At 38.0% G+C, this 27,031-nt stretch overlaps 1 protein-coding gene across 1 annotated transcript in view; it reads right to left on the bottom strand.

Annotated features, from left to right (window-relative positions):
- The window catches only part of MEI1 (meiotic double-stranded break formation protein 1), a 2,282,292-nt gene that overhangs the window by 1,922,616 nt on the left and 332,645 nt on the right, over positions 1 to 27,031 (bottom strand). The window contains exon 5 of the mRNA XM_044073933.1: positions 14,865 to 14,979. Coding sequence (XP_043929868.1) covers positions 14,865 to 14,979 — 115 coding nt within the window. The remainder of the gene's footprint in view (positions 1 to 14,864; positions 14,980 to 27,031) is intronic.

Below are 27,031 nucleotides of genomic sequence, written 5' to 3'. Positions count from 1 at the left end.
ACTAGATGTGAGATTAATTTATGTCTAATATAGATTGAAACACCACTTTCTCTGGGTTTCACACGTTCATTTTGCGGTCTAAAGGTCTGGAAGGCATTGTATCTTTGCAGGTCCGAGGTATTCTCTGAGGCCTTAAACCAGGTTTCTGTGACTGCACAGACATCTACATCTTCTAGTGACAGAAGTGCTTCCAGGGAGTGCAGTTTTTGGTTTAAGCTCCTAGCATTTAGCAGCATGACTCTTATTTTGTTCTGATTGGTTAATTTCACATCTGTAATGTTGTTTAAGAGACCATGCCTAAAAAGGCACTATGAGGGAGGAAAGAGCCTTTGCCAGCAACTGAAAGCCTAGGGGTATCAGATGCAAACCATCTGTGGCAAAGCAGCGAGGTTTGTTGATCATGGCTTACTAGGCAGACAGGAACAGGATCGCCTTGGAATGACCCCAAAAACTAAGCCAATTACTGAAATCAATCATTTTTGTTTATACTGTGGCATCATTCTAGGTGAGGGTATTCTGCTGCTCAAGGCTAGGGGCATACGTGCCTGGGACACATACTCAGAGAGATCAACCATGCCTCTCTTCATATAGTCCAGCGAGGTATGTCTCAGGTCATTCACACCAACATGAACTATGACAGAGTCATAGCGGTAGTTGTTGCTGAGAGACCCGAGTGTATACGTGATTTGGCGGATCCTAGCACTGGACAAGCAGCTGACTATGACTTTCTCCTTGTCTAACCTGGTGAGTGAGACATTTGTGTGTCTCACTATTTGTCTCCAATGAGAAGAAAACTTGGTTTTTGAGAGTTACACCTTACGGGCTTGGAGGGTGAGACACTGGTGTTGCTATGTGTCATGGGCCCTGTGGAGACTATGTTAGCTGTAGCAGACTTGTGTTTTGGAGGTCTGTGGTGTTTCGGCAAGTTTTATGACAGAACCTCCGCTTATGTGGATTTATATGTTTGATATGTGTAAGCGTTGTGGTATGTGTATGAGTAGTGGTACTATGTGAATATAGGGGTGGGTGAGTTGACAACCTTCTCCGTGTTAACGTTTTGAGTAAGAGAGAGCATGGATTCTAGATTATTGGTGTAAATACATCTCTCACACTCTGTACTAGATTGTGTTATTAGTAGAGGGTTGTCTTTGTACCTGAATCAATTGCTATGCTACCTGAAGAGACCCAAGGCAACAAGGTTGGCAGGAGAAAAAAGGGTAGTCCAACTGCTCATAATGCCAGGTTGAAGACTGTGGTCACCAGAGGTGGCTTTTCAGAAATGATCAAGATGAAGCTTGGCGAATGAATATTTCTGCCTGGGTTTTAAGGGAAAATCTGTTGAATTTAACTGTCTTGGCTTTGGCGCACAATTGTGTGGTAGCATGCGGTGCTAAGAGCAGCTCACAAACAAGCAGAAACCTGCTCAGATGCAGGGCCTAAATACCAGAAGCTAAAACTTGAAAAAAACTAACAAAATTCAAAAGGACCGATGAGGATGCTTATTCCAAGCCTTAGACTGACCTCCCTTTACCAGTCAGGTCCCAATCAACACAATCTGCTCACAAAAGTGCATATAGGCCTCTTCCAATCCATGATGGCCTGGAAAACATGCTCAGAACAAACAAACCACTACAAACAGTTCCAGAAGCAGCAGGCCTAGATCTCGACTATGCTACAGCTACTAGCTACCCTAGCTTCAACGGAAGACACTAGAGAATGTTTAACACAGTAGAAAAATAGGAGTGAGACACTGAAAAAAAAATGTTTACAAATGCAGAAAATCAGCCAGGAGGCTCTAAAGAATGATTTAAACAGTTACCATATTAATTAATTATGTACCGTCTGGCAAGAAAACAAGAGCAGGCAGAACGGATAGCTTTAAAACAGTAAAAAAAAAAAATACCAGTAAATAACTTAAACAGTGGAAACAACAAAAAACACTTGCTAAACAGTGAAAACCGAAATAAAATTTGATTTTACAGGCACAGTGTAGCAATAAACAAGCATCAATTACCTCCTAAGATAGAGGGAAAAAGAAAAGACCAGTCTGGTGAATTAAGAGGAATCTCCTCGTAAGAAGAAAGCTCTTTACACTGTCATCTTTAGTCTTGGTGGAGCACTTTCAGGACACATTGTCTAAAACAATCTATTGCCATAGAGTGAAATGGTGATTCAGACTTTTTTGGGAGGATTAAGGGACTGCCAGGGCGGGAAGAGGGAACAAGGTCCCTCATACAGTCATCCTGACTTATTTGACTGTTCTTTGGTCAAGGGGGGGGGGTCCAGTTTTCTTCTTGGAACCTCCCTTTCCCTGCTTTTTAAACATCTGCTTATTAGCATTCTGCTGAAACTGATTATTTATTTATTCATGTGTTTGTTTATTTATTGCCAAAGTTAGATGAGGAAGCACAGAGTCCCTTGGAAAACTTGGAGAAGGCGTGCTGAAAAATCTGAGAGATTCTCTGAATCAGCTTTCCTCTCTCATCACACATTTTGTTAACTTCTTCAGCAGAAGGTCCAAACACAATCTCTTTGCAAGGAAGAATTCAAAATGTCATCTTTAACATCTTTGGGGAGGTTCTGAGAATGCAGCCAGGCAAACCTCCTTAAAACAGTACCAGTGGCAACAACCCTGGAGGTAGTATCTACATTGTCATAAACACGTTTTAGGCAAAAAATAGTGTCTTAAGAAAAAGAACAAACTAAATTACACAATGCAGATTTTTCCTCACAAGAGGAAACTGAAGCCAAAACATTCCTCAGAATTTCACAGGAAGCCAGGATAAACTTCAGCATGTGAGCATGGCAGTATAAAATTGTAAAAATTAAAGTTGTAGAATCATACACTTTTTCCTCTAAATTATCAAAAGCCTTCCCATCCTTATCAGAAGGAGAAGGATTAGAACAAACAAAGTGTTTAGCAGCAGCTGAATTCACAAAGGCTATAACTGCTGGGTCAGGTTTGGCATTGGTGTATATAAAACTTGAAAGACTGAGGAATTTTATACAATCTATCTGCTTTTTAGGCACAGCAGGCTGACTGTTAGGGAAACTGCAGACTGAAAAAAACATCCTCCAAATCCGACAAAACTGGAGGGACTGGTGAAGGTTTATGGAAAATCCAGTTGTAACAAATCATAACATTTTCTGAGGGAATGGGAAACCTCAGTATTCTCCCACTGAAAACATTGATTAATCCTGGAAATGGTCTCAAAAATTGAATCCTTCAAAGGAAGAATTAGTCAATAAAAACATTTTCCTGGCTTAAAACTACTTTTTTTAGAAAGAGTAAGCTTTCATAAGAAAGTGGAAGGTTTCTCACAGACAGAAACTTATCTGAGTTGCAAAGAAAAAGGGTAAGCCAACCATCAATCCTCAACAGCCCACAGAGGAGCTCTTTTCTCAGCCATAGGAAAGCTCTGAAACCTAACTTTTATTCAGCTCAGCTCAAAATGTCTAACAGTTTAGATGCATGGAAGGTACCCTGAAGCTTTGGAAGCTAGCCAGCTGCTATATCTTATGCAGGATATAACCCATATAGCTTAAGCTAATGCACTGCATCAGTGATCATAATGATGAACATCATTACATTATGATGAAATCCAGTTAGAACAATGTCACAATGTCAAATAGCACCCATGGGAACGTAAGAGAAAATGTCTAAGTATGAGGAGGAAGCAAACTCAAAGTGTCCACTCTTCTCTTTTTTTATGCTAGCAACACTGCAGGACCAATTTTCCTTAATTCCATCAATGCCCTTGTTATGTTCTTTAGTCTGTCTCCTTTCCTTACCTAGACTTTTTTGTGAGTTTCTGCTATGTTCCAGTTCCATTTGGCTTACTGTTTATGACAAGACTATTTTCATATGGTGTGAGATGGAAGAAATGATAGACAATGCTCTCCACTTTAAACAACCCAGATACTGTCCTACACTTCGGGACTGTTTATTCCATCTCTTCACCAAATGATTCAACAACAGAATGATCACAACGGTCTTCTTCATTGTAAGTTTAGTAATCCCATTTAACTGGCATCACAAGGAACTGGCAGAGGAATTATGCTGACATCTAAAGAGGAAAACTGAAGTATAGAAGAGATGTGGGAATTGCTTTATACAGGTGCACATGGTAGGTGTGCACCTGCCTAAAACACAAAAAAGTCAGTCACCAAACTTCAATACACGTCAGCAAGCATTCCACCCCGCACAAAACCCTATAAAGACAGATGAGATGACAATGCCTGAGGGCATTCATCCTAAGTAAGTGTGTCACTATGCTCTTCTGTCTTTCAACTCAATATTCCTGCATCTGTTTCCGGCCATTCTAATGTATTTTGATATCTAGTCTTCTGCTTCACAACTCAGTAACCCTGCATCTACTTCCCCATCCTTCTTCTTACCTTACAAATTACTCCTAGCATCTTTCTTACATCACATACATCAGCCAAGTTACTCAACCACGAATGTTGTATATAAGTTTAAACTTAGAAGTCAGAATTAATGTACCCTGTACTGTATTAGCTTTTTTTATTTGCTGTTGATTGCTCACGTTTTTTATTCTTTTCTTCTACTAGAACATCTCTACTTAGTTGTCAATGTTTAACATTTATTATTTATTTTTTTCTTTTGATTTAATACTCATTCCTCTTAACATGCACTTTTTGTCTTCTAACCATTAAGTGATAATTGTTAGTAATGTTTTCAGTTAGACTTGTACTCCTCTTACTTTAACCTTTTTTAAACTTAATGTATATATTTTGAGTAGAGTTTTTCTCCCTGGGCCTCCACTGAAAAGGGGCCATGTGCCTAGCCAGTCTATCCTGGTAAGCAAATGTTAAATAAATAAATAAGTGGCATGAAAAAATGGGGGTGACATGGAAGGATGATATGAAATGTCATCAGTGAATGACATCAGTACACTGGGCAGTCATTGTTAGTGAATTGTATCCTATCTTAGTTCTTAATATAGAACCTATTAAATTGTTTCTCAAAGCATAATTGCTTACTAATCCTTTTTCATTAGACACTAGTATGGAACCTACTACATTGTTTCCTGAATTAAGACTGATGATTATTCAAGAAAAAAAGACTGATGGTTATTCATTTTACTAGACATTTACATCTAACCCTTAAGTGAAACAACAGTGCCTTTGACTTCTGTGGGTACAAACACATAGCATAAAAGAAGCAAAAAATAAGAAGTTATGTACTCACCATAACATTGTGTGTGTTGTCCATCTCACCTTCATTCTTCACTGGCTGGGTTTGGAACCAATCCTCGGTTCCAACTCAGCCTTATACAAAAGCTCGAGGTCTTCCACTAGCTCATGGCTGAAATCCTACCCCATTATGCCCTAGGAAAACTCCCCAGATTTTGTTTGCTGATAAAACAACAGGAACCAAATGAACTATCTAATACCTTATAGAGCAATAAAGAAGATCAGAGAACATTAATTACCAATTGTAACCACTCGGTCCTTCAGGAGCCAAAGGCTGAGGGAAGGAGGGTGGGATGTAAGAATGAAGGCAAGTTGGACAACACACATGGAATGTGTGAGTACATAACTTCTTAATGTGATGTTGTCCTATCTCGGCTTAATTCTTAAGTGGTTGGGACAGCATCCCTAGCACCATCTTTCTTCGGTGGCTTAAAGGAGAATATTCTTCCGAACAGTGGACCCAAAAGAGGGCGTTCCTGGAGGCCAAATCCACTTTGTAATGAGTGATAAAGGTATGAGGCCTTGCCCATGTTGCTGCAGCAGAAATGTTGTCAATTGGTAGCCTAGCCCAAAGGGCAGAAGAGGTTGCTATGGCTCTTGTAGAATGACCTTTTACTTTATAGGAGAGATCTTTGTTTTGAGATTTGTAAGCAAAGGTAATACAATCCGACAGCCATTTTGACAGTGTAACTTTCTTAGAGTCTGAAAATTATACAAATAATTGATTAGATTTTCTGAAGTCCTTTGTCCTATATAAGTAGAAGCGTAATTGTCTATGTACATCTAGTTGGTGTAGCATATATTCTGCCTTGTTGTCATATTTGGAAAAAAAGACTGGTAGGTCTATGGATTGGTTCAAATTAGATTCCGAGCATACCTTGGATAAAAAGGATGGGTTTGTTCGTAGAGATGCTCTGTCTTTGTGGAAAAGCATGTAGGGGGCTTTATAGACAATGCCTGTAGCTCTGAAACTCTTCTAGCAGAAGTGATGGCTATCAAAAGAATCATCTTCCAAGTCAAATATTTTAGATCACAGGATGATGCAGGTTCAAATGGGGGAAGAATCAAATAGGTAAGACAAAATTCAAATCCCATGGTGCAGGAGAGGCATTGATGGGTGGTCTTAATAAAATAGTGCCTTTAAGAAACACCTTGCAAAATCTGTGGGACATTACAATCGGCCCTGATTCACCTAAATGAAAATCAGATATTGTTGCTAATTGAACTTGAATAGTAGCTGCAGCTGTGCCTTCATTAAATATCTTTGCCAAGAATTCAAGAATGGAAGCTACTGGGGCAGAGAAGGGGTCAATGCGATTATTCAAGGCCCAAGAAGAAAATCTTTTCCATTTGCTCATATATAACTTTCTTGTTGAAGTCTTATGAGACGAGATCAGGATATGTTTCACAGATGGAGAAAGGTTAGGGAGCCAGACTATGTTTGGAATCGGAGCAGCCAAGCTGTTAATTTGAGGGTTTGAATGGAAGGGTGGAGCATCCCTGATGCATGAGTCAGAAGGTGCGGAACTGGGTCCAGAATCCATGGCTCCTCCTGGAGATGAGGCCAAAGGAAGGGGAACCAGATATGACAAGGCCAGTATGAGGAAACAAATATCAAATTCCTTCCCAAGAAATGGCTTTCTGAAGAACTTTGAGTATCAACAGAAAGGGAGGAAAGGCATAAAGGAGACCCGAGGGCCAATCATGTACAAGTGCATCCCTTGGTGACTCCACCGGAGGGGGGATTAGGGCAAGATACCTGCTGCATTTAGCATTCATGGATGTGGCAAAGATGTCATAGCAAGACTGACCCCATTTGCGAAAAAGCATCTCTGCTACTTCTTGTTTTAGTGACCACTTGTGAGGCATCAGAATTGCTCTGCTGGGTTTGTCTGCTATCACGTTGGATTTCCCTGGGATGTACATTGCTGCCAGAAAGCATTGGGAGGAGGTTGCCCACTGCCATACTCTCAGGGCCTCCGGACATAGGGGGTAAGACCTGGTTCCTCCTTGTTTGTTTATGTACTACACAACCGACATGTTGTCTGTCTGTATTGCAATAGTTCCTAGTGGAAGAGAGAATCTTATAGTGCCTGCAATGCTAGAAGCACCATCCTCATCTTTAGGACATTGATGGGCAAATGGGCCTCATGATCCTACCAAGTACCTTGGACTGTCCTTCCCAGATAATGCCCCCCCCATCTGGGAAGCGTCCGTGGTCACAGTGGCTAAAGGTTGTGGAAGAACAAAAGGTCGACCTAATGTCATAAGAGTGGAATGAAGTCACCAATGAAGGTCTCTCTTGCAAGATTCTGTTATCATTAATTGGTGGGACATGGGCAGTTCCTGCATGGACCACTGAGTGAACAGTAGACACTGCATAATTCTCATATGCAGACGTGCTAATGGAATCAAGTTTATTGATGCTGCCATGGTCCCCAAGATTTTCAGGACTGTTCTTGCTTGTACTTTTTTCTTGGAAAGTAGGTTTTTGACTTGATGTCATAGGACATGAACTCTTTTGGGGGGAAGTTTTGCCATAATTTTTGTTGTATCTACATCAGCTCCTATAAAGACAATAAACTGAGATGGTAACAAGGCAGATTTTTTTGTAATTTATTGTGATTCCTAGGTGAGAGCAGAGCTGCAATGTGCTGCTGTTCACTTTTATTAGTAGATGCTCGGTGGTGGTGGTTAGGAGCCAGTTGTCTAGGTATGAAAACACTCGGAATGCTAGGTGTCTCAAGTGAGCCGTGACTACTGCCATACACTTGGTGAACACTCTGGGGGCTGTAGTGAGACCAAAGGGCAGAGCTCGAAACTGGTAGTGACTGGCTCCCAACCAAAAGTGCAAATGACTTCTGGATTGCCTGTCCATTTTTATGTGGTAGTACGCATCCTGGAGGTCTAAGCAGCACATCCAATTGTCTTATCCCAGAAAAGGGAGTATCAGCTGCACTGTTACTATTTGGGACTTTGACTTTCTTACTGACTTGTTTACTTTCCTGAGATCCAGGATGGGTCTCCACTCCTCCGTTTTCTTAGGAACTAAAAAGAACCTTGAGTAAGTTCCGAACCCTATTTGGTCTGCGGGGACTGTCTGGATGACTCTTTTTTCTAGCAACTTTTGTATTTCTTGAGTTGCCTGTTTCCTTTGACTGGGTGGAACATACAGGATGTTTTTTATGTTTGGGACGGGGAAAGAAAAGGGTACGGAGTAATCACTGGATATGATGCTTTGTACCCACTTGTCTTTTGTTATTTTTAGCCAGGCTTGTGGGTACAAAGATAAGCAACCCCCAACTGCCTCCAGAGATGGACAGGTGGACCTCCTTTCAGGAGCGCTGAAAGGGCTTACCAGTGAAAGATTCCCTGTTGCCCTGATTTTGAGGACCCCCCTCTGCCACATGGCCGGCATCGTCCATTAATGGTTCCCCCACTGCTCCTGGGGGAAGATTCACCATGTGCTCTGGAAAGCTCTCTGGGATTTTTGGAACCACATTTTTCCAACATTTTGAACTTTTGGATAAGGTCTAGAAGGTAGTGAAAAATGGATTCCTGCAGCAGAGAGAGCTTTTCCCTCTTCAAACCACCAAAAGCACCAAATATTGTAGATACCACAGTGAATAAAGATCAGTGAAGTATCCACAACTGACTTTATTAAAACACAAAACCAAGTGAATGCTCTAGCGCCTCGACTATTACAAGTCTTTAACAGGGTATACTAAACATTCATCTCAATTGTTCTTAAATACCCCATCTCTTGTAACCAACAATTAACCGATTAAAAACATTTAAAGGGACACTGTTACAAAAACATTTCCAGTTGCATTCCTTATTTAAACCCACAGGGCTAAGAATATCAAATTTTAAAATAAAAATAGATTCGTTTTTTCTAAGTTGTTTTTTTTTTTTTTACATCTCCTGTTTTAAACTAATCATTTGAAAATTGTTCTAAAACTGTAGCTTGTAGGCCTGTAACCTCCTCCTCCATGTTCCTGTAAAAATGCATGGCCACTGGGCAATATTCACTACCCTTCTTTATAGCCCAGTGGCCATGCATTTTCTACAGGAACATGGGGAAGAATTTACAGGGCTACAAGCTACAGTTTTAGAACAATTTTCAAATGATCAGATTAAAATAGGAGATTAAAAAACAACTGAGAAAAAAAAATAATCTATTTTTATTTTAAAATTTGATACTCTTAGCCCAGTGGGTTTAAATAAGGAATGCAACTGGAAATGTTTATTGTAACAATGTCCCTTTAAATGTTTTTAATTGGTTAATTGTTGGTTACAAAAGGTGGGGTATTTAAGAACAAATGAGATGAATGTTTAATATACTCTGTTAAAGGCTTGTAATAGCTGAGGCGCTAGAGCATTTACTTGGTTTGCGTTTTAAAAAAATTGGTTTTGGATATTTCACTGGCCTTTCTTCACTGTGGTTTCTACAGTTTTTCCTTCTTGTTCACACCTGGTTAGTGTGTCTTTGACTTTTGGCCGGATGATTTAAAGGGCTCTGCAAAGTCACACAAGTGCATCCAGGAATGTCTCCTTAGGGAAATTCCTGAACCCGCTGCCCTGCTCAGTCCATCTGCTGCATAAAAAATGAGTGTCATAGAGGAGTTGACCACTCAATTTAAGGTGGAGAGCTTAGAGGAAACCTTCTCTGATACCCCTTCAGCTATCAAACCTTGGACAGTATCTCCTAGCTCCTTCAGGAGATCTCTCTGAAATCTGGTAAAGTGGGTGAGATAATTCTGCAATCTGAGTGCAAAGGTTGCTGATGAAAAGGTGTACTTTCTGTATCTATCCATCCTATGAGACTCCTTGTTCTGTGGATGGACAGAAAAGGACATGTCTGAAAATTCCATTTTGGTGGCCACCGCCACCACCATAGCATCTACTGGGTCTCCCTTTGTAAGAAAATTCTTGTCTGTAGGAGACGTTATGAATTTGTCTGGCCTCCAAGAAACAGGTTCCATTGAGTCTGGAGACTCCCACACCTTTCAACAAACTAGGTCCATCAGATCATCGAAAAGCAGAGACACCCAAGTGGCGGAAGGGTGAGACTCAAAAGCCTTCATGTATACAGACTCCTCTTCAGAAGGGTTGATGGACTTCCAGCCACCTCTCTAAGTATTTCCAGGATGCCTGAGAAGGAGACATCCTCAGAGGGTAACCGTGGGGACCCTTCCAACTCATCAAGGTCTGTACTGGATGTGATGGACTCCTGTGGGGAGTTTAAATGCTTCCTCTTACATAGTCTCTTCTGAGGGACCTCTTCAAAAGGGTATTCTGGAGAGGTTTCGGAAAAGAGGGGTTCATCCAATGGGTCATCCTGAGGCTTAGGGTCTCAGAGTCTCTGTGGATGTAGTGGTGCTGCGACGGACACCGGAGCCTTTGGGGGAAGAATGTCCGGACCTGACAGTGGACCAGTCTGTGGAGATAGCATTCACCTCATCACCTTGAACGCCTCCTGCCTCTGATCCGAGGAAACTCCTGGCTCCGAAGAACCAGAGGGCATCCCCGGAATGAAGGGGGTTGGCTCCAAGGCAGATGTAGGAGTCGAGCTCACCCGAGCTGAAGCCCTGAGAGGCAAGTTTGGATCCGACATCTGTCTGATCCGACTCTCCTCCCCAGACCCAAATGGAGAGCATCGGCTCCTAGACTCCTCGAGTTCAGACTGAACCGAAAAAGATGGAGCAGTAGTTCGACCTGAAGATCCTGGGATATGTCTCTGCTTCGACGGTTCCACTATGATCAGCTGAAGACATTCTGGCTCCGAAGTCCAAGATCAGATTGGATGAGGAATTAATGGTGAAAGGGTAGGCTTCGTCGGTTCTGAAGCCCTCTGGGTTGGATCCAACAACAATTTGGCGAGCCTCGGTGTCTTTAACAGCCTCCCCACCATGCAATCCAAATCATCATCAGAGAGGCTCCTGAAGGATTGAGTGGAGGGAGCAGGAGATCTGGAAGTCTGTAACAAGGGAGATGTTAAAGCTGGAAATACTGGTTCCAATTCCGGGGACCGGCTCCGTATATGAAATCCCACTGGCTCCGAAACTGAAGGAGCCGGGGTAGAAGGCATTTCGGGCCTGACAGCCTTTGGATCCAAAGATGAAACTTTTTGCAATTTTTTTGATTGCTCCGAATGAGCCTCTGAGGAAGATGACCTTTTTCCCAACTTGTCTGATTTAGAGGTGGGGGAATTGCCTGACTTTGAAGGACCCTGACCTTCTTCAATAGCTTCTGAAAAAGGGGACTTCAATAAGCCTCTCAAAATCAATTTATTCTTTCTCTCCAGTAGTACCCTATGGCTAAAGGAGTGACATATGGTACAAGACTCCTGAAAGTGTACCGTTCAGATGACAGTACACGCAAAATGCATGTCCGTCAGTAACAGACATTTTTTGGTTGCACTTAACAAACTTCTTAACCCACGAGGGTTTAACATCCTTACACTGCTTAGAAGACATCACAGTGATCAACAAAAACAACGAAGTATCAATATATAAAGTACTACAACTTTTTTTTTTTTTAATTATAGAAACAACTATAACGCCAACTATAAAGAGAAAAAATAAGTCCTCTAATTTAAATGGGCAAAAGCAGCCCTCTAATTTAAACAAGCTAGCCTAGTAACTTAAATAGGAAAATTAGAGGGGAAAAACTCAAGGTCAACTAAGCTCTCTAACTTAAACAAGCCTGCCTATAAATTAAAAGGATGGAAGCCCTCTAACTAAAAACAGACTTAAGAAAATAAATTTTAGGCCTGGATAGTGTAAGAGAAAGGCCTTGAGAAGAAAAATGATGTTCAACAGCAAAACAACAGCAGCAAACACACTACATCTGCTTAATAACAGTAGTAATAAACTGATAGACTATCACAAACTATGCAAAAAACGAAATAAGAAAATTCCACTTAGCCAGAGCCAGTAGGAAGCATCAATCTTGTTTAGCGGCAAATGAGATCTGGGGAGCTTTCCTAGGGCATGATGGGATAGGGTTTCAGCTACGAGCTAGTGGAAGACCTCGAGCTTTTGTATAAGGCCGAGTTGGAATTGAGGATCTGTTCCCAACCCAACCAGTTAAGAATGATGGCGAGACAGGACATCACATCAGTACATTTACCTTGGTACAAATAGTATCAAGAAAATATGAGGACACTTGCAAACCATTGAAAGAGAGAATCAGATAAACCGACAAAAGATATGAAAACTTTACTATAACATCATATTACTGGTATAAATTAACTTTCAGATCTTTTTACAGGTGCTATTTTTTTCCTTTCCTTTACTACTTTTGATATTGTTGTAATGCATTCAGGAGTGACAGCAAATCTTATTTCTCGAAATGTTTTATCTAATATTAACTTTCTGCATTCTACCAGTTTTGCTGTAATTTTTTTTTTTTTTTTTTTTATCCTGGTTCATCCTTGTCATGTCAACTATCTAACTAATTTGCTCCCACAGTACAGCTCATATGATTATGTTTCTACATCATCTTATATATCCCTGGCAGTGGTGCCAGTATCATGTTACATGGCAAATAAATCACAAAGCCTGCAGCCCAGGTCTAGGCAACATAGTGCTGTGAAATGTTTTCTATCTTCTCTACAGGAAGAGACTTATTTAGTATATGTATTATCTTCCCATAAGATAGTCACCATTTACTTACTGTCCATCACCTAATATAAGGGAGGGGCACTGAGGGCACAATACTTTCATTGTCCTCTCCTGAAGGACTGTGAACCTATGTCCCAGAGATGGCACTTCTACCACACCCAACCATTCTTCCTGTCTACTGTGTAAAACACAAACTTAGTCAAGCATACTTACCTAGAAGTTATTGTAAAATATGTGTGTGTGTGTGTGTGTGTGTGTGTGTGTGTGTGTGTGTGTGTGTGTGTGTGTGTGTGTGTGTATGGATATATTGGTATATCTTGAAAAACACTGGCACCAGCACTGACACTGCCTACATCAAAGTGTCTTAAACCAAAAACAAACCAAAAAGAAAGATAAACCAGACTAGATACAAGTCAAATCTGCAAAATAATAATAATAAAAAAAAAAAAGATTTTGCAGGTGAGCAAGCCCCCCCCCCTGCACCCACCATACCATCCGCTACTTATATATTCCAACTTTGAGATTGCACAACAGAGGGGAAAAGGGAAAACTGACTTAACCCCTTTGAGAGCCAATCTTGCACTAACTCTAGTCCCACAGTGTCAACTTTTCAATGAACTGTGAATTGTGCAAAGTATACATCTGATTCACAGTTCCACAAGAAAAATATGTTGACAAATCAACTGATATATATACATATACATACACACACACACACACACACAATATATATATATATATATATATATATATATATATATATATATGTATCTCTCTCTCTCTCTATATATATATATATATATATATATATATATATATTTATTTATTTATTTATTTGTATACACACACACACACACACACACATATATATATATATATATATATATATATATATATATATATATATAGAGAGAGAGACATACAGATATATATCTATATATGGGTCTACTTCACTTCACTGAAAGTTCATTTCACTGAAACTCATTTCGTTGAAAGGTATATGCCCTTTTCCTCATTGTAGTGCAATCCTCGAGTTAGTATATAGAGTAAGGGAGGGTGTGTGGGGCACAACCCCCCACATTGGGGGGGTGTTGGGGGCAGCCCCCCATAGTTTGGGTATATATTGTCTTCTAAAAACAGTTATTCATTGGAGTTGTAAGTATCCAAGTATATTATTTAAAATGTATAAAATAGGTGGGGGGCTATACACCCTACACCCTTCCAGTGTGGGGGGCTGTGCCCCACACCCCCCCTTACTATATATACTAACTCCGGGATCAGACTACAATGGGGAAAGGGCATATACCTTTCAATGAAATGAGTTTTGGTGAAATGAGCTTTCACTGCGTAAGCTTTCGGTCAAGTGTGCTCAGTCAAATGAGTTTCAGTGAAGTGAAGCAGACCCATATATATATATATATATATATATATATATATATATATATATATATATATATATGACAAAGGACTGCTGAAACTTATGCCATTTCCAGTTCTGTCAATCGCTCATTATGTGCACCTCTTTATCATCAAATTTCCACTAAAACACAAAAAATAGTGCTTCTGCAAAGGGGCAAATTCCCCTGCCCCTCGCATCAATACAGCTATATATATTTTAATTCTGAAATCACTTGTGAATAAAGGAAGACATTTTCTAATTCCCACTGTTACATGATATCACTGCAGTATACATATATATTTCAGTAAATTGTTAAGTGCATTAAAAGCCCGCTAAAAGCTATTATCTTTAGCATTTGAATGTTTGAAATTATACACACACACACCAAATAATTCAATAAGCCACACACACATACAAAGTTTCTGTGATCCACTACATTCATTTTAATCCATTTTTACATTATACACATTAGCCGTAGACAAACTCAAACACTACTTCAGATCTGTAAAATAAATAAAGATATTTTACATATAAAAATCCACTGTGCTTCATCAGTTGTGCACAGCTTCTGAGACAGTAAAAGGAGGATGTTACATGACATCTGCTTTATCCTGATTTACCTGGAATATCTGCATCTATGAAAGCTGAGGCATACTGCACTGGGGAGTAAGATAGTATAGCAGCCACACTCTGGACACTAGCAGTCTGTAAAGTTTCATCTCTACTGAGCAACAACTGTGAAAAAAAAGAGAACAACCCATTAGTTTGCTTAACTCAGTGGTACTTTTATTATACATGCCACTTAGACTCTGGCAATAGCACAACACAGATGACTTAAGGGGTGTACTGCTCCCTTAAATATTCATGTAATGTTAACACATCACAGATATTTCAACTCTGTAGCACTAAGCCACTGTATAAAAATGAACCCGCTCACTTCAGTTGTATTTTTCCATAATACAGGAAAGCATTACCCCCAAAATTTAAAAAAAAATACACATATGAAATAAAAATGGTTAAATATATCTATCTGTCAGAAAATGAATTTGAGAAATTGTCTCTGAAGTAAGATGTAAACAGATGAATTTCTCAAGAATGTGTTTCATCAGTCTTTAGAATGATAAACGCAAAATAAAATAAAAATAAAACAAAGGAAATAGAGGTCTTGTTTGTTAAAGTACATAAACAGCCAGCAATTCATTGCAGTGCCGAATGTTGAATTTAGCTAACAATTTTCTAAGTTCCTACTGAGCCCAAAATCATCTAAGGGTTTAAAACTGCACTGTTGATGTTTGACCCCATGGTGCAGAGGGATAAAACTCTGACTGAGAACCAAAGGAACCTATGCTCCATTAATGGCATGGACACCAGAGGGGTCACACCAGGCGGATGGAAAATAATTGGCCGATTTCATCTTGCCCATCCCTGGGGGGGGCACCACTCACTTGCTTCTTGGGGTAATACTTATTGGGGGCATTGGGTGTAACATCTATGAGACACAGGCCTACAAAACACACTCTGTAGCACTGTGATACATATATTGGGGAAGTCAAAGCTACACACATGTTTCCCACTGCATGCAGCAACTGTGGAGCTCAAGAGAATTGCCACAGGGATTAGGGCTTCAGAGGAAGAATTGTTCCACCAGATTGTCTAATTGAGGCAGTCCCTATCACCTGACTCTTACTTCTCACTGAAGGATTTCGCTGGTTTGCCTCTACCAGGGAATAAATCAAACAAAGGGCAATAGCCCCGGGAGCAAGTTGACCTGGTCCCCTTCTTAGGTTAAACATATAGGTGAGTGTTCCAGGGCAGGGAACCAAGTGGGTCATATGGTTCTTGCTCTAGTCTGTGTGTGGCTCAGCATATATTATCCAAGGTTGGAGAATGGTGGGCCTTTCCATGTTCTGGCTTCTGTCTCTCAATGGGGAAATGACTGTGTCTACTGGGTGGAAATAATATAGCCATCTGGACAGGTAAAGCAGAAAAGAGGAAAACTAAATAATCAACTGTGGCAAAATATTCAAGGGCAAATTATTTTATATTTTTACAAATGTGGTGGAGTAGTAGTCTCACATACCCCTACATTGGTTCAGTAACATGCTTTGCCATGTCACTACAAGAAATACTCAGAAAGTCAAATGGCTACTGAAAGGGGCTAACAAACTACAGCAGCCAAAGTTCTGATGGTTTTCTTTCATTATTACTGAAGAAAAAAAGAGTTAAAGCAACAGCACCTACTTAAAATTTTCCAGCTTCATCGTGTGCAAGAGTAAAGCAACCAAATATCTGTTAGCCAGCTGGAAAGAGCCAGCTGGGCAAGGTGGGAGTGAGTGGCTGATACTAGCTTGCCTATCCTGGAAGATGGCAGACAAGCTGGTCTGCTGCACTGCTGGTATTCAGCAAAGGATGAGTGTCATAACAAGCAGCCTAAAAGGCCAAAAGCAGCATATTCAGAGGAAAGTACATATGTATCTATGAACTAGTATTTGCAGAATGTCATAGAACTCAGGCTGCACTTAGGGGAAAAACAGCTTGGGCCATACCTCTCAACTGCATAGATTTTCACAGAATATCCAGATTTTTGCCTCATAGTTTTGGTCCATTTTTCATAAAATTGTGTTTTTTTTCTGGCAAATTAGTGGCAAATCATTAAAGATTCAAATTAGAAAATAATGGCAGATATTTCAGCTTCAGACTTCATACCCCTTCAGAAAATTCATGCTAATGTAAAACCTGTTATTCTATCAACTTTCTAAGTTTATAAGAGCAATATTTAAAAATTGTCCCTATTTTTGGGCCTTTGTCCCACTTTTTCTTACGGCTTTGGCCAGATTTCTTGCTCTAAGGGGTTGAATGGTATGGCTAGGGCTAGTACAACCCTTGAAGGCTTCCAGAATGATGGCATCCCATAACTAACCTTTCCTCAAAGAGGAACACATGGGCTTTTCCAGGGTTTTCCCCTTTTTTCACTGTGGTGTGACTGGTGGGTTAGTGTTTGTGTGTGTGTGTGTGTGTGTGTGTGTGTGTGTGTGTGTGTGTGTGTGTGGGTATATATATATATATATATATATATATATATATATATATGTGTGTGTGTGTGTGTGTATATATATATATATATATATATATATATATATATATGTGTGTGTGTGTGTGTGTGTGTGGATATATATATATATATATATATATATATATATATATATATATATATGTGTGTGTGTGTGTGTGTGTGTGTGTGTATGTATATATGGTTACACTTCATAATCTCGAATTACTGAAATCCCAAATTTCAATAACCCGAGACCATTAAGCCGAAAACCAGAATGCCAAAAGTGCATAAGGGTGAATTCAAGTATCTCGAATCCCAGCTTATGCATTTCCAGTACGTTGCGTGTAGTGTTACGGTGCATGAAATTGCAGGTGAGTGTTTCTGTGTGTTTTTGTACGTTGCGTGTGTGGGTAAGGATAGGGAGGTGTAGGTGGAAGTGTGAGTGTTGGATTTGTTGGTGTTTGTATATGTGTGATGTGTATTTGTGTGCGAGCGAGTGGAGGATGCCGTGGTTTGATTTTTTTTTTTTTTTTTTTATGTTATGTGAGATCTCAGAGTTGGTATGTATAAGTGAGGGGGCACAGCCCCCCACATGCGGGGGAAAAGCATAAGACAACAAACTCTTCATACCACATGAATAAGAGGCAGGAAATCCACCATCAGGACATGAATTCTTTATTACAATCGTTCTTGTACCTTGGCTTCTTGCCTTCTACTGGAACATTTACAACTGCATAATATGTCCCTTTATATACCATTTTAAAATCAACAATAAATCAATTAGGTATTCCTAATTGTGTGAATTACATCATTATGTGATTAACTACATTCACCATACACCCAGTTCTCTTAACAGACTATAACCACTGTAAAGAAAATGATATTTAGCCTATAAACAATGTCCCCATATACTACAAAATCATCCATAATAACATTTAAGTACAGCTGTAATATCTGTGTATAAATACATAAATAAAAAATATATATGCACCTACTCAAAAATGTATGAATCCATTTCAAATATTTTCACATTTAAATATTTTCAATATTAATACATAATTTAATACACACTTTAAATATAAATTCATAACACATTAATACACATACTTATAAACTTGATTTTTGAACTTGATTTGATAAACTTTATTAACCTTTAATAACACATATAATTGTATTACTAAACTATATTAAATATTAAGATTGTTTTCTAAATTCATTCCTTGGGGACATAATGTATGATAATTAATAATCATTCTACTTTCCAGTTTGTTCAACTGATGTTTAAAATTACCACTTGAAGACGTTGGGCGTGCAAGAATACTAAAAATTAAACTATCTTCCAATCGTTTGTGTTTTGACAAAAAGTGCATGGCCACTGGACTTTCAAGTTTTTTCCTTCTCACATCACTCAAATGTTCCATAATACGCACCTTGACCTTCCTCGTGGTTTGACCAATGTACCAAAAAATAGGGTCACAGTTACACCCTATGATATAAATCACACCACAACTCATAATTATAATATTCACTAGCCCTATATAGTTTGCCATTAATCTTGGTACCATCTAAGTTTTTAACCCCGTGACCTACTGAACATCTACCGCAACCATATGATCCTGCTCTTTTCCCCATGGTATGAAAGTATCTAGAATTGAAATCTTTTTTGTTTAATAATTCTTTTAAATTACAAAATTACAATATCTGCCACAGGAAAAAGTTATGTGTTTTGGAAGCAAACATCCAGTGGAGGTATCCCAGGCTTGCCTCACTATGTCCTCTAAAATAGGTGAAAAGTTAGAATATCTGGTAACAAAAAATAATCTTTCTTCCATCCTTTCATGCTGCTCAATATTTCCATTTTCTCTGCTATATGAATAACATTAATTTCTAACTCTTGCTTCACCAGTATTCATAACTTTATTTCTGGCTCTTAACAATATGTGCTCATTGTAATCTCTATTCCGTAACCTAGTGAATGTCTCTTATAAATTATTTTCTTTTAAATTTAATTCATTAAGTGTGAAGAATGCATACTGGTTGCCTGTAGGAAATTATTAACTGCAGTGGGATTCCTATAAGGCTTGTGCTGTAACATCTTTGTTTCATCAACATAAAAAGTAACATCCAAAAATGAAGTGCTGTCCCCACCAATTTCCCAAGTGAATTTCAACCCATGTGAAGTGTTGTTCACAAATTCCGCCTGTTCACCTTTACATATAAATAGTAAATCATCAATGTACCTCTTGTAGTATACTACATTTTTCAGAAAGTAATCCTGTCGTAACATAAACTGATTTTCAAATTCTCCCATATAAACTATGGCATAAGAAGGGGCAAAAGCTGCCCCCATCGCAGTACCTCTAGTTTGCAGAAAGAATTTATTTTTCCATGTAAAATAGTTATGTGTAAGACAATATTCAATCAAATGCAAAAGAAATGTGGAACGTGGCCCTTAACCTAGTTTTTTTAGCCATTGCTTCCATGCCCCATCTAATATTGATGTTAGAATATAGTGCATTAACATCTACTGTTGCCCAAAAAAAATTATCTTCCCATTTCAAATTAACCAAATCCTGACAAACATGTTGAGTATTCTTAATATGTGATGGAATCGTGGCCAGCTGATTTTTGAAATGAAAATCCAAAAATGTATTAATGTTTGCAAGAAAAGAAACCACACCTGAAATAATGGGTCTTCCTGGAGGTTTGAACATACTTTTATGAACTTTAGGAATTGCATACATAAAAGGATGTCTAGGTGTCTTGACTATCAATTTTTGTACATCACTACGTTTCAGAAAACCAAGTCTTTTCCCACATTCCAAAACATCTTGCAACTCACTTTTAAATCTATGTAATGGGTTGTGTTGCAATTCAGTATAATATATTTGAAACCATTTCTTCATATTGTAACACATTCATAACAACCCAATTAACGCCCTTGTGAGCTGTTTTATATGCCACCTCATTCAAATTGGCTTTGAGTTTTTGTAAAGCCAACCATTCCTCTTTGGTTAAATTAGTGATTCAAAATTCCTAACAAAACAGGTGTAAGCATTTTCCACTTTTTTACATACTAAATTTTCAAAAATGTTTATGGCTGGACTACTTTTGGGGGGCATAAAATTGCTATCTGACTTGAATCTGGGCATTTCTAAATAACCATATCCAGTACAAAAAAAGTTCAGATGTACAACTATTTCTCAAAGTCCCATCTGAATTTTCTTCACCCAAATTTATACATGCCTCATAAATTTCATTATCATAAATGCAGTGATTTAATAATTCATCCTCATCAGAAGATTCTATGTCAGTTACACCCCCCCCCCATCATTAAGAAGTGCATCTGCTTTTTGAAAAAATACTCTTAAGGTTCAATTTACGGCAGAACTTTTTAACATCAATAATCACATCTGCCAAAGATGGAATCCTGGTGGGAACACATTTTGCACCTTTAAGTAATACATTGTTGGCACAGTCTGAAATCAGTAAATCCAAAACAAATGGAAAACAGCACACCAACTAAAGAAGACGTAGCTTGTTTGCAGTAAAAACACTTGTTGAAAAACGGAGCTTTGTTGTAGTGTAATCACATAAACGCTTTATTAACCAAGTGCGTTTTCGTCCACATCCACAGAAAGACTTCATCAGACAAAGTAATTAATTCTAATTGCTATTAAATACTCTAATTAAAATTGTCCAATAGTATTATTTGCATCCTACTTAAACCAATAAAACATAAAGGCTCATTATATAAGGAATTCCATAGGTACATGATGTAGTATTGTATCGTGTTTAAAACCTTATTACTACATTAAACTCTTTAAAATCAATTAGTTAGGTATAGTAACAATGTATAAATAAATTCCTGTATGTTTAGTAATTAAATATAGTAAATAGTCTTAATTTAAAAACAAGTAAAAGTTTTACTATTTGTTAAAAACACAATCCATTTCTGTTCCAATAGCACCATCTACTGTTCATGTTGTGTTAATGCAAGCTTATTCTATATTTTAGCTGCTCTCAACTTTAGGACTGAGGATAAAGAAATATGTTCATTTAACCCAGGTAATGTAGTGGCCTCTAACAGTATTTGCCACCATAATTATTTGAACTCTAACCATTCTTCCCAGAGACCACCTCTCATCTCCTTTTTAACCTGCTCTAGCACAAAAAACAAAAACTTGGAATCTTTACATACTTTTGTGTGTTTGTGTAAGGCATTTGTTTCTTTATTCTTAAGTATCTCATATGTATGTTCGTAAATTCTTTTTTTCAACGCTCTCTCCGTCTTACCGACATAAAATGAGTTACATTTTACACACATAGCCATGTATACTACCCCCTTTGATTCACAATTGTAATGACCTTTACTGTAAATGTTGATATCCCTAGTGTCTAAATAAATGTCTCCTTTATTGAAAATGTATTGACACTGGTTGCAATGTCCACATTGGTATGTTCCATTTTTAGCATTTATTAGTACAGTATTGTTAGTGGTTCCATTACAGGTGTTAGTCCTATTGTTTTCTAATAACTTTTTAATACTCCTTCCATTCTTATAAACTATTTTAGGAATGCTTTCATTTATGTTTATAATGTCTGAAAATGATGTAAATTTTTTCCCATTCAATTTGAAATATCCTTTTCACCCCTGAATTAAACAGATTAAATTCCAGAATCAGGGCTGATTCGTAATGGGGTTCTCCTTTTTCTTTGTTCCTATTAGGTTGACAGTAATAACCAGTACTATCAATGTCTTTAGTAACACCCCTGATATCTGTCAAGCTACCTTTTATAGGCTTGAATTTGTTTGATCTACTCTGCTCTACCTCTTTTCTTATACTTTTGATAAATTCAAGTGGGTAACCTCTTGCGTAGAACATCATTTCCAGAGTGTTACATTCTGTAAAAAAATCCTCATCCTTGCTAGTCATGCGACACCCCCTCACAAACTGTCCTTTAACAATGTTCTTTTTGCAGTGTGGGGGGTGTGCACTAGTAAAATGCAGGAAGGAGTTACAAAAGGTACTTTTTCTAAATACCTTAGTTTCAAAGTCCTTTTTACTCAAACTTTTGTAGACTTCTATGTCCAAGTATTGTAACCTATCAGTGGAAATTGTATGTGTGAATCTCAAGAAATTCGTAGTATTCTGGATATAATCTAGAAATTCTGCCAGTTTATCATTGCCTCCTGTCCAGAAAACAACTATATCATCTAAATAACGTCTGTAAAGTGACCAATACTGTTTGTATTCTGAGTTCACAACAAAATTGGATTCCCAACTAGCTAGCACAATATTGGCGTATGTAGGCGCGCACGCCGCACCCATCAAAACCCCTTTTACTTGTTGGTAATATTCGCCATTGAAAAGAATAAAATTGTACTTAAGTACTGTGTCAGCTAATTCCACTATTGCTGTCTTCTCAACATGTGTAAGTGTTTTGTCCATAAAAATCATATCTTCAAACATCCTCAGCCCCTCATCATGGGGTATACAAGTAAAAAGGTCTATGACGTCAATTGTAACAAAAATAAGGTCATCAGACAAGAGGTCAGGGGTAATATTTCTCAACAAGTCCCATGAATCCTTTAGAATGTATTCATTATTGTTACAAATATGTTTTGTCATTATATCTACATATTTAGCCATGGGAAGCATTTTTGAACCATCAGCTGCTACTATCGGTCTTAATGGGGGGTCACATACATTCTTATGCACCTTTGGTATTCCAAAGATTATAGGAATCTTTGGTTTCGGTACTAGTAAAAATTTATGCATCTTATTGTCAATTGTGCCTTCCATCAACATATTGTCCAGTATAATATCTACTTTGTGATAGGCCAGATTCACCTCATTTAATGAGACACTTATATATTTACTTTCTTCTCTAAGTATACTATTCATTTTCCCTTCATAGAGTATGTTGTCCATAATAACAACCCCCCACCTTTGTCTGGCTTCATAATTCTAATTTTAGTATTATGTCTTAATTCATTCAATGTTTCATATTCATGTTCAGAAAGGTTGTATTCCTTATTGTGATATTTAAATTCCTTTCTGATTTCCTTTTCTAGAACTATGTCCAGATTCTTTATTTGTGGGTGGTGTGGGGGGTTGTAAGTACTACGTCTAATAAAAGAAGGGTGTTGAAGATCAGGCTCGAAAGGCATAGGAGGCAGTAGGACTTTCAAGTTTACTTTCCTAAGAAACAATTTCATATCTATGATTGTTTGTACCAAGTCCCCTTTTGCATTAGGGATGAATTTAAATCCTTTACTCAGTAAATCAAAATGTACTTTTTTGATAGGAACATCACTGAAATTGTATATAGAAAAGTTCCTAAAAGTATGTGTAGTACCTGTTCGTAGTATTCCATCATCTTGGTCAGTGGCCACAATAGTATGAATGGGGGTGGGGGTTTGAAATCAGTCTGAAATCACATTGCCAGTCAGATTGATAATTTTCTAAGCATTCTCTTGTAATATATCAAACATTCCACTATTCTGATGCACATTTCGCTCTAAATTTAAAACATTTTCTATACATACTGGGACCCCCCGAAATCTCAGATGTCTCTAACAATTCTACACACACATCAGTATCAGAATTCACATTTTGATTGGCATCTGTGATGATATCTTCACATCTTGAGACTTCAGAAACTTCAAACATCCCTGCCATCTTTTCACTATCCAAACCTGACTGTTGATTTCCCATCAAAACACCATTACCCACGACTGTGTCAGAGACATGCTCAACCATGACAATATTAATATTAGAAACATATACATGCGATGTGTTCTTCTCAAGTTCTAAAACTTAGTTAACCACCATATGATTTAAAGAATCATGTTGTATTAAACATTATTTGCTCCATTGTTAACATTATATACACTAACAACATTGCTTACATGTCTAGCAGTTGAATTAAACATTTCCTGTCATTCGTATTGCTTCACAAGTTTGCTTAAATATTGACAAATCTAAATTAAATGTATTTTGTTCATCGGTTACATTATTAACATGCTGCCTTATATGATGAGAAGAAGAACAACTTTTAAAGTCATTACAGTCAATGAAGAATGTGTTACTTACACATTCATTCAAAAACAACTGTTTTACTTCCTTTTGTTCTTCCCGTTGTTTCTCCCTCTTGTTGTTTTTGCTTTCAGCTGCTGCTGACCTGGTCCATGCCCTTCTGTGTAGTTTTTTGGTTCAAGAGTCCCTTGAGAACTAACCTCCTCGAAGGAAATGCTTTTCCTTCCCAAAAATTGTTCACCCGATGAAACGGCTGAGTCACGGACCCCGGCACCATTCCTTCTCCCTCTCCGATAGTTATTGGCATGCCCCCTAATGTAGATCATACCATTCTGAAAATCTTTGATGTCTCTATTCAGTTTTTGTTTTTTCTTTCGATAACATTGTTCCCAACCTTCTGCACATTAGAAATGACTTGTTCTATCAACTGCTTATACCTCTGACCAGGAATTTCCTTTTGAAGTGTTTCCTGTAATGAAGAAATCTCCCCCTGCAATTTCTCCATATTTCGGGCGTTCCTCTTAATCAGGACCCGCAACCAGGTGATGGTACACTGTATTGAGGCCTGCCTCTACTCAGCCAAAAGATCACCTTCCTCCTCGGTAAAGTTACCGGCCGGCAACCGATCTATATGAAGTCCTCAGGAGTAATATCCAACGAGATATACTTCTCTAACAATTTACTGTCATAAAAGATAGTAATTTCCCTGGTCATCAGTCTCTCTAATGCAGAGAATCTTTCCATTTCATTATTTTCATAAGATGACTACCAAGGGTCCATGGTAGTATACCTGCGCTCAAGATCCACCAGAAAGTCTTTAAAAGAGCAACTGACTGTGGTTACCATGGTCGTAGTGGTTTCCATGCCCCTAACGAATAGTCACTTCAGAAAAACATAAGACAACAAACTCTTCATACCACACAAATAAGAGGCAGGAAATCCACCATCAGGACATGAATTCTTTATTACAATCATTCTGGTACCTCGGCTTCTCGCCTTCTACTGAAACATTTACAACTGCATAATATGTCCCTTTATATACAATTTTAAAATCAATGATAAATCAATTAGGTTTTCCTAATTGTGTGAATTACATCATTATGTGATTAACTACATTCACCATACACCCAGTTCTCTTAACAGACTATAACCACTGTAAAGAAAATTATATTAACCCATAAACAATGTCCCCATATACTACAAAATCATTCATAATAACATTTAAGTACAGCTGTAATACCTGTGTATAAATACATAAATAAAAAATATATATGCACCTACTCAAAAATGTTTGAATCCATTTCAAATATTTCCACATTTAAATATTTTTAATATTAATACGTAATTTAATGCACACTTTAAATATAAATTCATAACACATTAATACACATACTTATAAACTTGATTTCTGAACTTGCCCCCCTTCTTATATGTAGTATAGGGTTGTGTGGTTTGTGTGCTGTGGGTGGAATGGTGTGTGAGTTATGTGGTGTATGGTGTATGTATGTTCGTGATTGTGGGTTTCGGTATTGTGAATGGTTCGACTTTATAGTCTCGGGTTACTGAAATTTGGGATTTCAGTAATTCGAGATTATGAACTGAAACTGTGCGTGTGTGTGTGTGTGTGTATATATATATATATATATATATATATATATATATATATATATATATATATATATATATATATATACATATATATATATATATATATATAAATATATACATATACATATATATACATATATATATAAATATATACATATACATATATATATATATATATATATATATACACATACATACATATAAACGTGTACTGCGGTGGTGGTGCTGCGGTAGCGTTGTCGCCTCACAGTAAGACGTTGTCCTGTTCGATTCTCAGCTAGAGTGTCTTCTGTATGGAGACATGTGTGAATGGGTGTACCTTTGTTGAAGGTTGTGCGTCAGGGCTGGCAGCTCGGCACGTAAAAATCTACTGCCAATCATTAGCGGACCGGAGTTCCGCTGTGGCAACCCCTAACTGGGAAAAGCCGAAAGACACAACGACATATATATATATATATATATATATATATATATATATATATACACACACACACACACGTGTGTGTGTGTGTGTGTGTGTGTGTGTGTGTGTGTGTGTGTGTGTATATAATGTCTTGGGATGGGGAGCTTGCTCTTCTGCAAATTTTGGCACATTTTTGGTATGTAATTTTTGAAAAACAGTGAGCTAAAATGGTAAATAGATTATCACTGACCACTTATCATTGATCTATCTCAGCATTTCAGCATTTCTTCTACTGGCCCAGATCTTCAAAAACTTTCTTACAGCAACTGAAAAAATTACTTTACAGTATGCTATACAGACATCAATATGCCTTCTAACCAAGCGATAGTATTAATAGCATGTGGTGCTTTTCAGAAGATAACCTGCATGGGATGGGCAAGGGTCTACAAATGGTGTTGCATTTTGCTGCTTAAAAAATTAAGCAAGTGGAGAATGCTATTCTTAATTTATCTAGTAGACAGGTCATTTATGAAAAACATAGGATCATAGGAAATATAAGGCAACTGAGCCTTGTGGCCATTTACACTCTAACAGTACCCACCCTTAAACCCTACCTCCTTTTTCAAGGAGTCTAGCCAGTTTAGACAGGGGTGAAGTTTAAATAACCATCCAGTAATCTTG

The sequence above is a fragment of the Protopterus annectens genome, chromosome 1.part0 (genome assembly GCF_019279795.1).
Source record: "Protopterus annectens isolate FY-2018-M chromosome 1.part0, PAN1.0, whole genome shotgun sequence".
Classification (NCBI taxonomy): Eukaryota; Metazoa; Chordata; order Ceratodontiformes; family Protopteridae; genus Protopterus; species Protopterus annectens.
Note: the sequence above shows the minus strand (reverse complement) of the source record. Positions and strands in the feature narration are given on the sequence as shown.